At 45.9% G+C, this 14,059-nt stretch overlaps 1 protein-coding gene across 1 annotated transcript in view; it reads right to left on the reverse strand.

The window, feature by feature from the left end:
* Positions 1-14,059, reverse strand: part of LOC137335856 (inositol polyphosphate-5-phosphatase A-like) — a 70,632-nt gene that overhangs the window by 20,369 nt on the left and 36,204 nt on the right. The window contains exons 5-7 of the mRNA XM_068001336.1: positions 9,734-9,797; positions 8,579-8,682; positions 3,677-3,729 (exon numbers count right to left, since the gene is read on the reverse strand). Of these exons, the coding sequence (XP_067857437.1) occupies positions 3,677-3,729; positions 8,579-8,682; positions 9,734-9,797 (221 nt within the window). The remainder of the gene's footprint in view (positions 1-3,676; positions 3,730-8,578; positions 8,683-9,733; positions 9,798-14,059) is intronic.

Below are 14,059 nucleotides of genomic sequence, written 5' to 3' on the forward strand. Positions count from 1 at the left end.
CCACAGTAAGGACACAGCAAGGCAGCCAATATACCCACAGTAAGGACACAGCAAGGCAGCCAATATACCCACAGTAAGGACACAGTATGGCCGCCAATATACCCACAGCAAGGCCGCCGATATACCCACAGCAAGGACACAGCAAGGCAGCCAATATACCCACAGTAAGGACACAGTATGGCCGCCAATATACCCACAGCAAGGCCGCCAATATACCCACAGCAAGGACACAGCAAGGCAGCCAATATACCCACAGTAAGGACACAGCAAGGCAGCCAATATACCCACAGTAAGGACACAGTATGGCCGCCAATATACCCACAGCAAGGCCGCCAATATACCCCCAGCAAGGACACAGCAAGGCAGCCAATATACCCACAGTAAGGACACAGTATGGCCGCCAATATACCCACAGTAAGGACACAGCAAGGCAGCCAATATACCCACAGCAAGGACACAGTATGGCAGCCAATATACCCACAGTAAGGACACAGCAAGGCAGCCAATATACCCACAGCAAGGACACAGCATGGCCGCCAATATACCCACAGTAAGGACACAGTATGGCAGCCAATATACCCACAGCAAGGTCCCACAAACAGCAATGTGATAATGACCAGATCATCTGTTTTAGTGATATTAGTTGAGGTTCAAATATTGGCCCGGACACTGGGGAGAACTTCCTTGTTCTTCTTCGAAATTGACCCATGGGATCTTTTACATCCACCTGAGAGGGCAGACGGGGCCCCGGTTTAATGTCTCATCGGAAAGACAGCATCTCCAACAGTGCAGCACTCCCTCAGTCCTGCACTGGGAGTGTCAGCTTGGATGAGGTGCTCAAGTCTCTGGGGTGCGACTGGAACCCACGACCTTCTGACTCAGAGCCCACTGAGCTCCAGCTGACACAATGAAAGCCCGAGGTACTTGAAAGCTGCTCTCAGTCCTTTAACTTCACTGCAACAACAGTCAGCGCCTTCAGAAGAGAGGAGAGAAATACGAGGAGGAAAATGTGTAAGGAAACAGATGTTTCTCCTCTGGATACAGAACGCTTCATTAATGTGAGGTAACTCAGGCCCAGTTGGGAAACCTCACACTGAAACAGAGGACAGTTGGCCTGTCAGACTAAACGGGGGTTTGAAATAGGCGGGGAAAGCAAATTGACTGTGCTCATTCCCACAGCCGCCAACTGTTAAACAAACAATCACTTTCACTGTACGTGGAACAAGAAACAGGAACCAGATTGGGAAGCAAGTTGGTTTAGCCTCGTGGTTACACTGGGACGGAATAGGATGTGGTTTTGCTGCCCTGAAAGGGGAACTCCCAATGCCAATGGATCATTGGGTTGAGTCACAGGGTGCAGCTATCACTCCTGACAGCAGGAGAAACAGGTGTCATTAACCCTGCCCCAGGATCGAAATTCATCGTCAAGTGGCACTGGTGGTAGAGAATGGGGGTTTGTCCCCATCAATCCCCAGGCTCAGTTCCTGTGAATGGGGGTTTGTCCCCATCAATCCCCAGGCTCAGTTCCTGTGAATGGGGGTTTGTCCCCATCAATCCCCAGGCTCAGTTCCTGTGAATGGGGGTTTGTCCCCATCAATCCCCAGGCTCAGTTCCTGTGAATGGGGGTTTGTCCCCATCAATCCCCAGGCTCAGTTCCTGTGAATGGGGGTTTGTCCCCATCAATCCCCAGGCTCAGTTCCTGTGAATGGGGGTTTGTCCCCATCAATCCCCAGGCTCAGTTCCTGTGAATGGGGGTTTGTCCCCATCAATCCCCAGGCTCAGTTCCTGTGAATGGGGGTTTGTCCCCATCAATCCCCAGGCTCAGTTCCTGTGAATGGGGGTTTGTCCCCATCAATCCCCAGGCTCAGTTCCTGTGAATGGGGGTTTGTCCCCATCAATCCCCAGGCTCAGTTCCTGTGAATGGGGGTTTGTCCCCATCAATCCCCAGGCTCAGTTCCTGTGAATGGGGGTTTGTCCCCATCAATCCCCAGGCTCAGTTCCTGTGAATGGGGGTTTGTCCCCATCAATCCCCAGGCTCAGTTCCTGTGAATGGGGGTTTGTCCCCATCAATCCCCAGGCTCAGTTCCTGTGAATGGGGGTTTGTCCCCATCAATCCCCAGGCTCAGTTCCTGTGAATGGGGGTTTGTCCCCATCAATCCCCAGGCTCAGTTCCTGTTAATGGGGGTTTGTCCCCATCAATCCCCAGGCTCAGTTCCTGTTAATGGGGGTTTGTCCCCATCAATCCCCAGGCTCAGTTCCTGTGAATGGGGGTTTGTCCCCATCAATCCCCAGGCTCAGTTCCTGTTAATGGGGGTTTGTCCCCATCAATCCCCAGGCTCAGTTCCTGTTAATGGGGGTTTGTCCCCATCAATCCCCAGGCTCAGTTCCTGTGAATGGGGGTTTGTCCCCATCAATCCCCAGGCTCAGTTCCTGTGAATGGGGGTTTGTCCCCATCAATCCCCAGGCTCAGTTCCTGTGAATGGGGGTTTGTCCCCATCAATCCCCAGGCTCAGTTCCTGTGAATGGGGGTTTGTCCCCATCAATCCCCAGGCTCAGTTCCTGTGAATGGGGGTTTGTCCCCATCAATCCCCAGGCTCAGTTCCTGTGAATGGGGGTTTGTCCCCATCAATCCCCAGGCTCAGTTCCTGTTAATGGGGGTTCATCTCCTTCAACAGCATTACCATCGCCGGATCCCCCAACATCAACATCCTGGGGGTCACCATTGACCAGAAACTTAACTGGACCAGCCATATAAATACTGTGGCTACAAGAGCAGGTCAGAGGCTGGGTATTCTGTGGCGAGTGACTCACCTCCTGACTCCCCAAAGCCTTTCCACCATCTACAAGGCACAAGTCAGGAGTGTGATGGAATACTCTCCACTTGCTTGGATGAATGCAGCTCCAACAACACTCAAGAAGCTCGACACCATCCTGGACAAAGCAGCCCGCTTGATTGGCACCCCATCCACCACCCTAAACATTCACTCCCTTCACCACCGGTGCACAGTGGCTGCAGTGTGTACCATCCACAGGATGCACTGCAGCAACTCGCCAAGGCATCTTCGACAGCACCTCTCAAACCCACGACCTCTACCACCTAGAAGGACAAGGGCAGCAGGTACATGGGAACAACACCACCTGCACGTTCCCCTCCAAGTCACACACCATCCCGACTTGGGAATATATCGCCGTTCCTTCATCGTCGCTGGGTCAAAATCCTGGAACTCCCTTCCTAACAGCACTGTGGGAGAACCTTCACCACACGGACTGCAGCGGTTCAAGAAGGCAGCTCACCACCACCTTCTCTCGGGGGGCAATTCGGGATGGGCAATAAATGCCGGCCTCGCCAGCGACGCCCACATCCCATGAACGAATTAAAAAAATCACCGGACTCAGTTCCTGTGAATGGGGGCTTGTCCCCATCAATCACCAGGCTCAGTTCCTGTTCCCTGATTGGGAGCCCGATGGCTGAGTCATCGTTTGGATGGATTGATGGCATGTGGCATGGTGGAAGAGTGAAAGTAGGTGTGACAGACACCCTGAGTGGGCAAGGATTTTTTGCTCCTCTTTTGGAAACACGCTCAGCCAGAACATCAATTGCATTAGAAACAGGTCCCAGGAAAGGCTGGACTTCCAGGCTAACCCTCCCGAAATACCAATAATAAACAAATCATACCGATCCTGGAGACTCCAGCGTGTCCGAATGTAGCCTTTTCGTGACCATTTAAACTAGGAGAGAAACATGAGTTCATACATTAAAGTGCGGTGTTTATTAAAGTGATATTACAGTAAAACAATGTGTGGTGTTTTATTAAAGTGATATTGAAGTAAAACAATGTGTGGTGTTTTATTAAAGTGATATTACAGTAAAACAATTTGTGGTGTATTAATAAAGTGATATTACAGTAAAACAATGTGTGATGTTTTATTAAAGTGATATTACAGTAAAACAATGTGTTGTGTTTTGTTAAAGTGATACTACAGTAAAACAATGTGTGGTGTTTATTAAAGTGATATTACAGTAAAACAATGTGTTGTGTTTTGTTAAAGTGATACTACAGTAAAACAATGTGTGGTGTTTATTAAAGTGATATTACAGTAAAACAATGTGTGATGTTTTATTAAAGTGATATCACAGTAAAACAATGTGTGGTGTTTTATTAAAGTGATAGTACAGTAAAACAATGTGTGGCGTTTTGTTAAAGTGATATTACAGTAAAACAATGTGTTGTGTTTTGTTAAAGTGATACTACAGTAAAACAATCTGTGGTGTTTTATGAAAGTGATATTACAGTAAAACAATGTGTGGTGTTTATTAAAGTGATATTACAGTAAAACAATCTGTGGTGTTTTATGAAAGTGATATTACAGTAAAACAATGTGTGGCGTTTTGTTAAAGTGATATTACAGTAAAACAATCTGTGGTGTTTTATGAAAGTGATATTACAGTAAAACAATGTGTGGTGTTTATTAAAGTGATATTGCAGTAAAGCAATGTGTGATGTTTTATTAAAGTGATATCACAGTAAAACAATGTGTGGTGTTTTATTAAAGTGATATTACAGTAAAACAATGTGTGATGTTTTATTAAAGTGATATTACAGTAAAACAATGTGTGGTGTTTTATTAAAGTGATAGTACAGTAAAACAATGTGTGGCATTTTGTTAAAGTGATATTACAGTAAAACAATGTGTGGTGTTTTATTAAAGTGATAGTACAGTAAAACAATGTGTGGCGTTTTGTTAAAGTGATATTACAGTAAAACAATGTGTGGTGTTTTATTAAAGTGATAGTACAGTAAAACAATGTGTGGCGTTTTGTTAAAGTGATATTACAGTAAAACAATGTGTGGTGTTTTATTAAAGTGATGTTACAGTAAAACAATGTGTGGTGTTTTATTAAAGTGATATTACAGTAAAACAATGTGTGGTGTTTTATTAAAGTGATATTACAGTAAAACAATGTGTAGTGTTTTATTAAAGTGATATTACAGTAAAACAATGTGTGGTGTTTTATGAAAGTGATATTACAGTAAAACAATCTGTGGTGTTTTATGAAAGTGATATTACAGTAAAACAATGTGTGATGTTTTATTAAAGTGATATTACAGTAAAACAATGTGTGGTGTTTTATTAAAGTGATATTACAGTAAAACAATCTGTGGTGTTTTATGAAAGTGATATTACAGTAAAACAATCTGTGGTGTTTTATGAAAGTGATATTACAGTAAAACAATCTGTGGTGTTTTATTAAAGTGATATTACAGTAAAACAATCTGTGGTGTTTTATGAAAGTGATATTACAGTAAAACAATGTGTGGTGTTTTATTAAAGTGATGTTACAGTAAAACAATCTGTGGTGTTTTATGAAAGTGATATTACAGTAAAACAATCTGTGGTGTTTTATGAAAGTGATATTACAGTAAAACAATGTGTGATGTTTTATTAAAGTGATATTACAGTAAAACAATGTGTGGTGTTTATTAAAGTGATATTACAGTAAAACAATGTGTGGTGTTTTATGAAAGTGATATTACAGTAAAACAATGTGTGATGTTTTATTAAAGTGATATTACAGTAAAACAATGTGTGGTGTTTTATTAAAGTGATATTACAGTAAAACAATCTGTGGTGTTTTATGAAAGTGATATTACAGTAAAACAATTTGAGGTGTATTAATAAAGTGATATTATAGTAAAACAATGTGTGATGTTTTATTAAAGTGATATTACAGTAAAACAATGTGTGGTGTTTTATTAAAGTGATATTACAGTAAAACAATGTGTGGTGTTTTATTAAAGTGATATTACAGTAAAACAATGTGTGATGTTTTGTTAAAGTGATATTACAGTAAAACAAAGGTCACATTTTGTCAAGAAATTTGCATTGCAGAAAATAATCTTTCAATTCTTTGACAACATATGAAGTGGGTGTCAGTTTCAGGAATGACTCAAAACCAGGAAACACCCACAGAGGTTAATCATTATTTAAACGCATCGTCCGGTGTGGGACTGAGACACTGATGTTCACCAGATGTTCTCAGCTTCAATCTCAGTCAGTGTTCAGTTAGTTGATTTTATCTGGGGTGTTGGGCCCTGGCATTGGGAGGGAAAAGATCATTCAGGATTCCCACTCCTGATCCCTATCCAGGGGATTCCTGCTGTATAGTGTGCGTAACAAAGTGTGTCACTGCACTTCAAGGTAATGCTTTGTACGTGAAGCTCAGAGATACGATACAAGTACATTGTACGTGAAGCTCAGAGATACGATACAAGTACATTGTACGTGAAGCTCAGAGATACTATACAAGTACATTGTACGTGAAGCTCAGAGATACGATACAAGTACATTGTACGTGAAGCTCAGAGATACTATACAAGTACATTGTACGTGAAGCTCAGAGATACAAGTACATTGTACGTGAAGCTCAGAGATACTATACAAGTACATTGTACGTGAAGCTCAGAGATACGATACAAGTACATTGTACATGAAGCTCAGAGATACGATACAAGTACATTGTACATGAAGCTCAGAGATACTATACAAGTACATTGTACGTGAAGCTCAGAGATACGATACAAGTACATTGTACATGAAGCTCAGAGATACGATACAAGTACATTGTACATGAAGCCCTGAGAGATACTATACATAGAATCATAGAAGTTTACAACATGGAAACAGGCCCTTCGGCCCAACATGTCCATGTCGCCCAGTTTATACCACTAAGCTAGTCCCAATTGCCTGCACTTGGCCCATATCCCTCTATACCCATCTTACCCATGTAACTGTCCAAATGCTTTTTAAAAGACAAAATTGTACCCGCCTCTACTACTGCCTCTGGCAGCTCGTTCCAGACACTCACCACCCTTTGAGTGAAAAAATTGCCCCTCTGGACCCTTTTGTATCTCTCCCCTCTCACCTTAAATCTACGCCCCCTCGTTATAGACTCCACTACCTTTGGGAAAAGATTTTGACTATCTACCTTATCTATGCCCCTCATTATTTTATAGACTTCTATAAGATCACCCCTAAACCTCCTACTCTCCAGGGAAAAAAGTCCCAGTCTATCTAACCTCTCCCTATAAGTCAAACCATCAAGTCCCAGTAGCATCCTAGTAAATCTTTTCTGCACTCTTTCTAGTTTAATAATATCCTTTCTATAATGGGGTGACCAGAACTGTACACAGTATTCCAAGTGTGGCCTTACTAATGTCTTGTACAACTTCAACAAGACATCCCAACTCCTGTATTCAATGTTCTGATCAATGAAACCAAGCATGCTGAATGCCTTCTTCACCACCCTATCCACCTGTGACTCCACTTTCAAGGAGCTATGAACCTGTACTCCTAGATCTCTTTGTTCTATAACTCTCCCCAACGCCCTACCATTAACGGAGTAGGTCCTGGCCCGATTCGATCTACCAAAATGCATCACCTCACATTTATCTAAATTAAACTCCATCTGCCATTCATCGGCCCACTGGCCCAATTTATCAAGATCCCGTTGCAATCCTAGATAACCTTCTTCACTGTCCACAATGCCACCAATCTTGGTGTCATCTGCAAACTTACTAACCATGCCTCCTAAATTCTCATCCAAATCATTAATATAAATAACAAATAACAGCGGACCCAGCACCGATCCCTGAGGCACACCGCTGGACACAGGCATCCAGTTTGAAAAACAACCCTCTACAACCACCCTCTGTCTTCTGTCGTCAATCCAATTTTGTATCCAATTGGCTACCTCACCTTGGATCCCGTGAGATTTAACCTTATATAACAACCTACCATGCGGTGCCTTGTCAAAGGCTTTGCTGAAGTCCATGTAGACCACGTCTACTGCACAGCCCTCATCTATCTTCTTGGTTACCCCTTCAAAAAACTCAATCAAATTTGTGAGACATGATTTTCCTCTCACAAAACCATGCTGACTGTTCCTAATCAGTCCCTGCCTCTTCAAATGCCTGTAGATCCTGTCTCTCAGAATACCCTCTAACAACTTACCCGCTACAGATGTCAGGCTCACTCGTCTGCAGTTCCCAGGCTTTTCCCTGCCGTCCTTCTTAAACAAAGGCACAACATTTGCTACCCTCCAATCTTCAGGCACCTCACCTGTAGCTGTCGATGATTCAAATATCTCTGCTGGGGGACCCGCAATTTCCTCCCTAACCTCCCATAACGTGTGCATTGTATGTGAAGCTCAGAGATACTATACAAGTACATTGTACGTGAAGCCCTGAGAGATACTATACAAGTACATTGTACGTGAAGCTCAGAGATAGTATACAAGTACATTGTACGTGAAGCCCTGAGAGATACTATACATGTGCATTGTACGTGAAGCTCAGAGACAGTATACAAGTACATTGTACGTGAAGCTCAGAGACAGTATACAAGTACATTGTACGTGAAGCTCAGAGATAGTATACAAGTACATTGTACGTGAAGCCCTGAGAGATACTATACATGTGCATTGTACGTGAAGCTCAGAGATAGTATACAAGTATATTGTACGTGAAGCTCTGAGAGACAGTATGGAAATTTAAGCCTCTTCTGTTTTGAGACCTACCTCGGGCCAGAAATCCTGTGGAAACCTTTCTTTCTCTATCATGCTGTTGGTTTCCAGATGTTTTGTATGTATTTCCTTCCCCAGCACTTCCTTGTACTTTTGAACTAGATTGAAGCAAATAAAAGACAGTTAGGCTCCTTGAATATGGAAGGATGGAAAATGCCAGAACCCAACCGAGGGGCAGCATTTCAGCATAGACCGAGCTGCATGTGGTCAATGCTGGGGCCCCAACATTCAATGTGGGGCCCGAGCTGGCAAACCTTTCGAGTTGGAGTGGAGAAGAGGGCATCCTTTCAACCCTTTGTCGTTGGTTGTACAGTCGTCATTGGCAAATGGCTGGCCGCAGCCCCCTGTTGGTCAGGGCAGTCGGATGAGAGGTTTTCTGTTCTCTGCTTTGAATAGCTACAGGGTTTCTCTTTCTTAATTTTCCAAACTGTAGCCGCGACCTTGACCTTTATTTCCAATGTCCAGTTCCTTTAACTCCATGCACCCACTGACCATCCAATAAGGAAGGAGGGCAGCTCATCCTTCACTGAGAGATTTGCTCTGTGATTGGTCGTTGGCTTAAACCCCAGACCCAAACAACGCAATGACTTCACACAAGAAGTTTGACTGCAGTTTCAAAACATACTTTTCAAATGCGTCTGTGGGTGAGGGTCCATCGTACAGACAGCAGCAAGGTCAAAAACAGGAGGATTGGACACAAAATAAATCAAGGAGCAGAGATCAGACCACCCCAGCTTCTGCTTCAAAAGCCAGTAGATGTTAGGATGAAGGAAAAGCGGAGGAAGGTGAGCAGTTCCACAGTCCTGGGAAAGAATGAGTTAGAACAGCATTCGTGTGATCTCCTCCTGATTTGAACAGTGAGGATACAGGCAGAAGGATGAGAGCGTGGGATCAGGCATTCGGAGCTCAGAAGGAACAAGAGGGGAAAGTTCAGAGGAGAACTGAACAAAGTAATGTCAACAACATAAGAGTCGGGAGAGAGGGAGCGCGCGAGGGGGAGAGATAGCGAGAGAAAAAGAGAGCGAGAGCGTTAGCCAGCGGGCAAGAGGCAGAGCGAGAGGCAGAGACAGAAAGGGAGACGGAGAGGGATAGATTGAGGTCGATTGATTGAAGACTCGTAGCACGTATTTGTAAAACTGTGATAATTACCTTTAAAGTCGAACTGGTGAATCATCTGAATCGATTCGTGTAGGAAGTACAAACTGCCCAAGGCCTGGGGAAGAGGAACAAGAGCAGATTTGGATATTCTGAGGACAATGACACGTGTACAGTAAACAGCTCCGCAGGTGAAGGACAAAACTTGGAAGAGGAAGCAAAGTCCAGTCAGACGATCTTCTGTTCAAAGTATTTCCCCAATGGCTTTGTAAAGGAAAACAAACTTTCCCATTTAATAAATGCCTTTTGTATTTTCAGATTCATGCCATTTTGGGTTTTCTAGTTTCTTCAGCTACTCTGGGTACAGACAGGGACGAACCGGCCGTGGTCCAGAATGGCTTCTTTTATTTTTTTGGCTGCACATAGTGACACCTCGATTCCCGGCCAGAATGGAGATGATTGGGTACTTCCCTTGTCAATCACGCCTGGAGACTGCACTGCTGTAAGTGACTGGGATTGATTTTACGCACATAATTTGTATTATGTAACTGTCCTCCACTCACTGCATTTTGTTGGAGAAATAATCCTGCTTTTATTGGGAGAAGCTGCTGTAGTTTCGGTCATGGATTTTGTTTGCTGCAGACTCTTAAAAATAGACTCTGTTTGCTTTGCTGTTTGCTGAGCAAATAGACTTTGTTTGCTGTAAAATAGACTGTTTGCTGTGAGTCCTGCCGTAAGCCCCGCCCCGCCTCCAACTCACTGACTGACACTGTGGTGGCAATCGACGCTCTGTTCATTTTAAATGGTGGGTGGAGGGGTGGGGTGGGAGGTTATGAACTTAAGACTGGACTGGGAGCTGTTCAGGAGCCACTCAAACCCTGGAGGTCCCGCGACTGGCTAAGCTTCAGCAACCAGGCTGAAATGATCAGATCAGCCCTGGGCCATAGGTGACCTGGAGAAGGCGCAGACAGAAAGTGCCCAGGGATGCCGGGTTTCCGTGAAAGCTGTGGGGACGAGCCTGGCCTCGACTTGTAATCAGGAGCTCCGCACGTGGGGGAAGTCACCGGTTCGGGCTCTGTGGCCCATCACTCCGCGAGACAACTCGTTACCAACGTTCCGCGGACTGCCTCTCGAGCAAGGTATAGGCTGGGATCATGTCACTCGATGTAGAGTCAGTGAGTGACTGGTTGGAATGAACCCCCACAGCACGGCGAACTCGAGTGTGACGAGTGTAATCAGCCGTCCGTTTTTCTGGCAGCTCTGATTTCCTCAGTTGATCTGCCATTGGACAGGGGTGCAGGGTTTACGGAAAAATCACTCAGCATTTGTTTATTGAACAAGGTTTGTCTGCCTAGCAACACACTGTGTCAGCCATGGCTCAGTGAGTAGCACTCTCGCCTCTGAGTCAGAAGGCTGTGGGTTCAAGTCCCACTCCAGAGACTAGAGTACAAAGTTTAGGCTGACACTCCCAGTGCAGTACTGAGGGAGTGCTGCACTGTCGGAGGGGCAGTACCGAGGGAGTGCTGCACTGTCGGAGGGGCAGTACCGAGGGAGTGCTGCATTGTCGGAGGGGCAGTACCGAGGGAGTGCTGCACTGTCGGAGGGGCAGTACCGAGGGAGTGCTGCACTGTTGGAGGGGCAGTACCGAGGGAGTGCTGCACTGTCGGAGGTGCCGTCCTTCGGATGAGACGTTAAACCGAGGCCCCGTCTCCCCTCTCAGGTGGACATAAAAGATCCCATGGTACTATTTCAAAGAAGAGCAGGGGTGTCCTGGCCGATATTTATCCCTCAACCAACACCTAAAAATGTCTGGTCATTTATCACATTGCTGTTTGTGGGATCTTGCTGTGCACAAATTGGCTGCTGTGTTTCCCCCATAATCACAGTGACGACACTTCAAAAGTGCTTGATTGGCTGCAAAGCACGTTATGAAAGGCGCTATGTAAATGCAAGTTCTTTCTTTCTTTCACTGTCGTTCCGTGACCTCCCTGCTTATCCTGACCACGCACGCAGTCCTCAGGCTGCTCGGGTCATATTAACTCAGACACATTCCCCAGACAGCAGGATTGCGGAATGTCCAGCATAAACTGATCAATAAATACTGCCTTCGTCTTTACAGTATTCCTTATGCTACGGTCCCTGTAGCTTCAAAGGCCTGTTTTTAGAGGTGGGCGGGATGAGGAGGGTGATTGTACTGCTTACTGAGGAACTCGGGGGGTGAGGCAAGGTGAGACTAAACCTCGAGGCCTTAATAAGTTTGGACTTTTAACAGTTCAATAGTTGCCACTATCTGAAGCCTGCTTGGCTCCATTGAAGTCCCCTGGTCTATGCCAAGTTTGTTGACCGAGCAAATGTGCCTCAGTGCCCCTAAACTGAGGGGGGGCGAGCATGGGGGAGAGGAGGAAGGGGCACGGTTCCCTTTTCTGATCATTGTCTAATGACCCCCGCTGAAAAGTGCAAGTGTGCGAACAGGATCGAGTTTCTCGTGGAATGTACCCCACCCAACATGGCCAAACATCTTGAGGACAATCATAAAGAGTGGGCACCTCAGGAGGGTACGAAGGGGCGACTGGCCTCTGTAGGAGAGCAGCCCAGCAACATGTCAGCTCCTTCAGGGCAGGAGGGGAGTTGGGTGCGGGGAGAAAGAGATTGTAAATAAAACGGAGCAAACCTCCCGAGTCCCCACCCTCCCATTATTTCCCTTTTGCAATGCCCAATTCTCAGCGGGACCACTGCAATTCTTCCCTTCTCTCGTAAACTGCCTTGTCTTCACCTCATAGGCCCTGACAACTCTTGCTAAAGAAAAATCTGTTTCACTGAACAGATTAATCCCTCCGGACCCCACACGATCAATACACAGAGAAAATTAAAACTATTGCAAAGCAATTAGGCGGGCAAACGTCTCTCTCTCTGTCTCTCCGACACTGTCAAGCATGAAAGAGAAATTACTCAAATCAGGCGCAGTACGTGCTAGAAGCCTGCACCAGGCCCGTGAAACTCAAACGAAAATTGGTATTAATTTCCATCAGCAGTGAAAGGTTCGCCAACCTGCCAACATTCAGCAGGACTCTGTCCTCATGCCCTCCCACCCTGGCATTGTGATCTCCCCACCGGTATCCCCAAGACTTGTTCTGCTTTCCCTCGCAGGAGAGCACGGCCCACAGAGTTTTAGTAGAGGGGCTGCTATGGATAATGGGAGAGCACTGCCTCCAGGCCTGTCCCTTACTGTCCAGAGAAAGAGACGGGGAAAAGGGGGATGAGATGAAGAGTATATTTGTGCCACTTGTCCGTCCTGGCTCTTGGCCACTTTTAACCGCAAAGGACGCCTCAGATAAAAAAAAATCTCCCAGCTGGGACTTGCCCAATGCTGCAGAATGCAACCACCAAACCCCCCTGTCGCCTTTCTCTGATGCTCAGAGCAAAGTTCTTTATCTCCTTCAATTCAACAGCTGCCAGCATCAAACAGATTTTTGTTCGGCAAAGGTATCGCTGGGATATGGAGCCAAGGTGAGTAGGTGGGAGTTGGGGTATCGATCAGCCATGATCTGACTGAACGGCAGAACAGGCTCGAGGGGCTGAATGGCCTCCTCCTGTTCCTCTGTTACGGGGTCGGGGGGAGGGGGGGGTTAATTCCGGGCCAGTTACAAGCTGCATATCTGAAACACCGTCTCGAGTGAGAGAAAGCAAAATTTAAAAAAAATACACGGTGTTACCGACACAGACAGGCGCAGGGTCACAAAATACACGGTGTTACCGACACAGACAGGCGCAGGGTCACAAAATACACGGTGTTACCGACACAGACAGGCGCAGGGTCACAAAATACACGGTGTTACCGACACAGACAGGCGCAGGGTCACAAAATACACGGTGTTACCGACACAGACAGGACTAGGGTCACAAAATACACGGTGTTACCGACACAGACAGGCGCAGGGTCATAAAATACACGGTGTTACCGACACAGACAGGTGCAGGGTCACACAATACACGGTGTTACCGACACAGACAGGCGCAGGGTCACAAAATACACGGTGTTACCGACACAGACAGGCACAGGGTCACAAAATACACGGTGTTACCGACACAGACAGGTGCAGGGTCACAAAATACACGGTGTTACCGACACAGACAGGCGCAGGGTCACAAAATACACGGTGTTACCGACACAGACAGGCACAGGGTCACACAATACACGGTGTTACCGACACAGACAGGCACAGGGTCATAAAATACACGGTGTTACCGACACAGACAGGCGCAGGGTCATAAAATACACGGTGTTACCGACACAGACAGGCGCAGGGTCATAAAATACACGGTGTTACCGACACAGACAGGCGCAGGGTCACAAAATACACGGTGTTACCGACACAGACA

Source organism: Heptranchias perlo, chromosome 20, assembly GCF_035084215.1.
Source record: "Heptranchias perlo isolate sHepPer1 chromosome 20, sHepPer1.hap1, whole genome shotgun sequence".
Lineage (NCBI taxonomy): Eukaryota > Metazoa > Chordata > Chondrichthyes > Hexanchiformes > Hexanchidae > Heptranchias > Heptranchias perlo.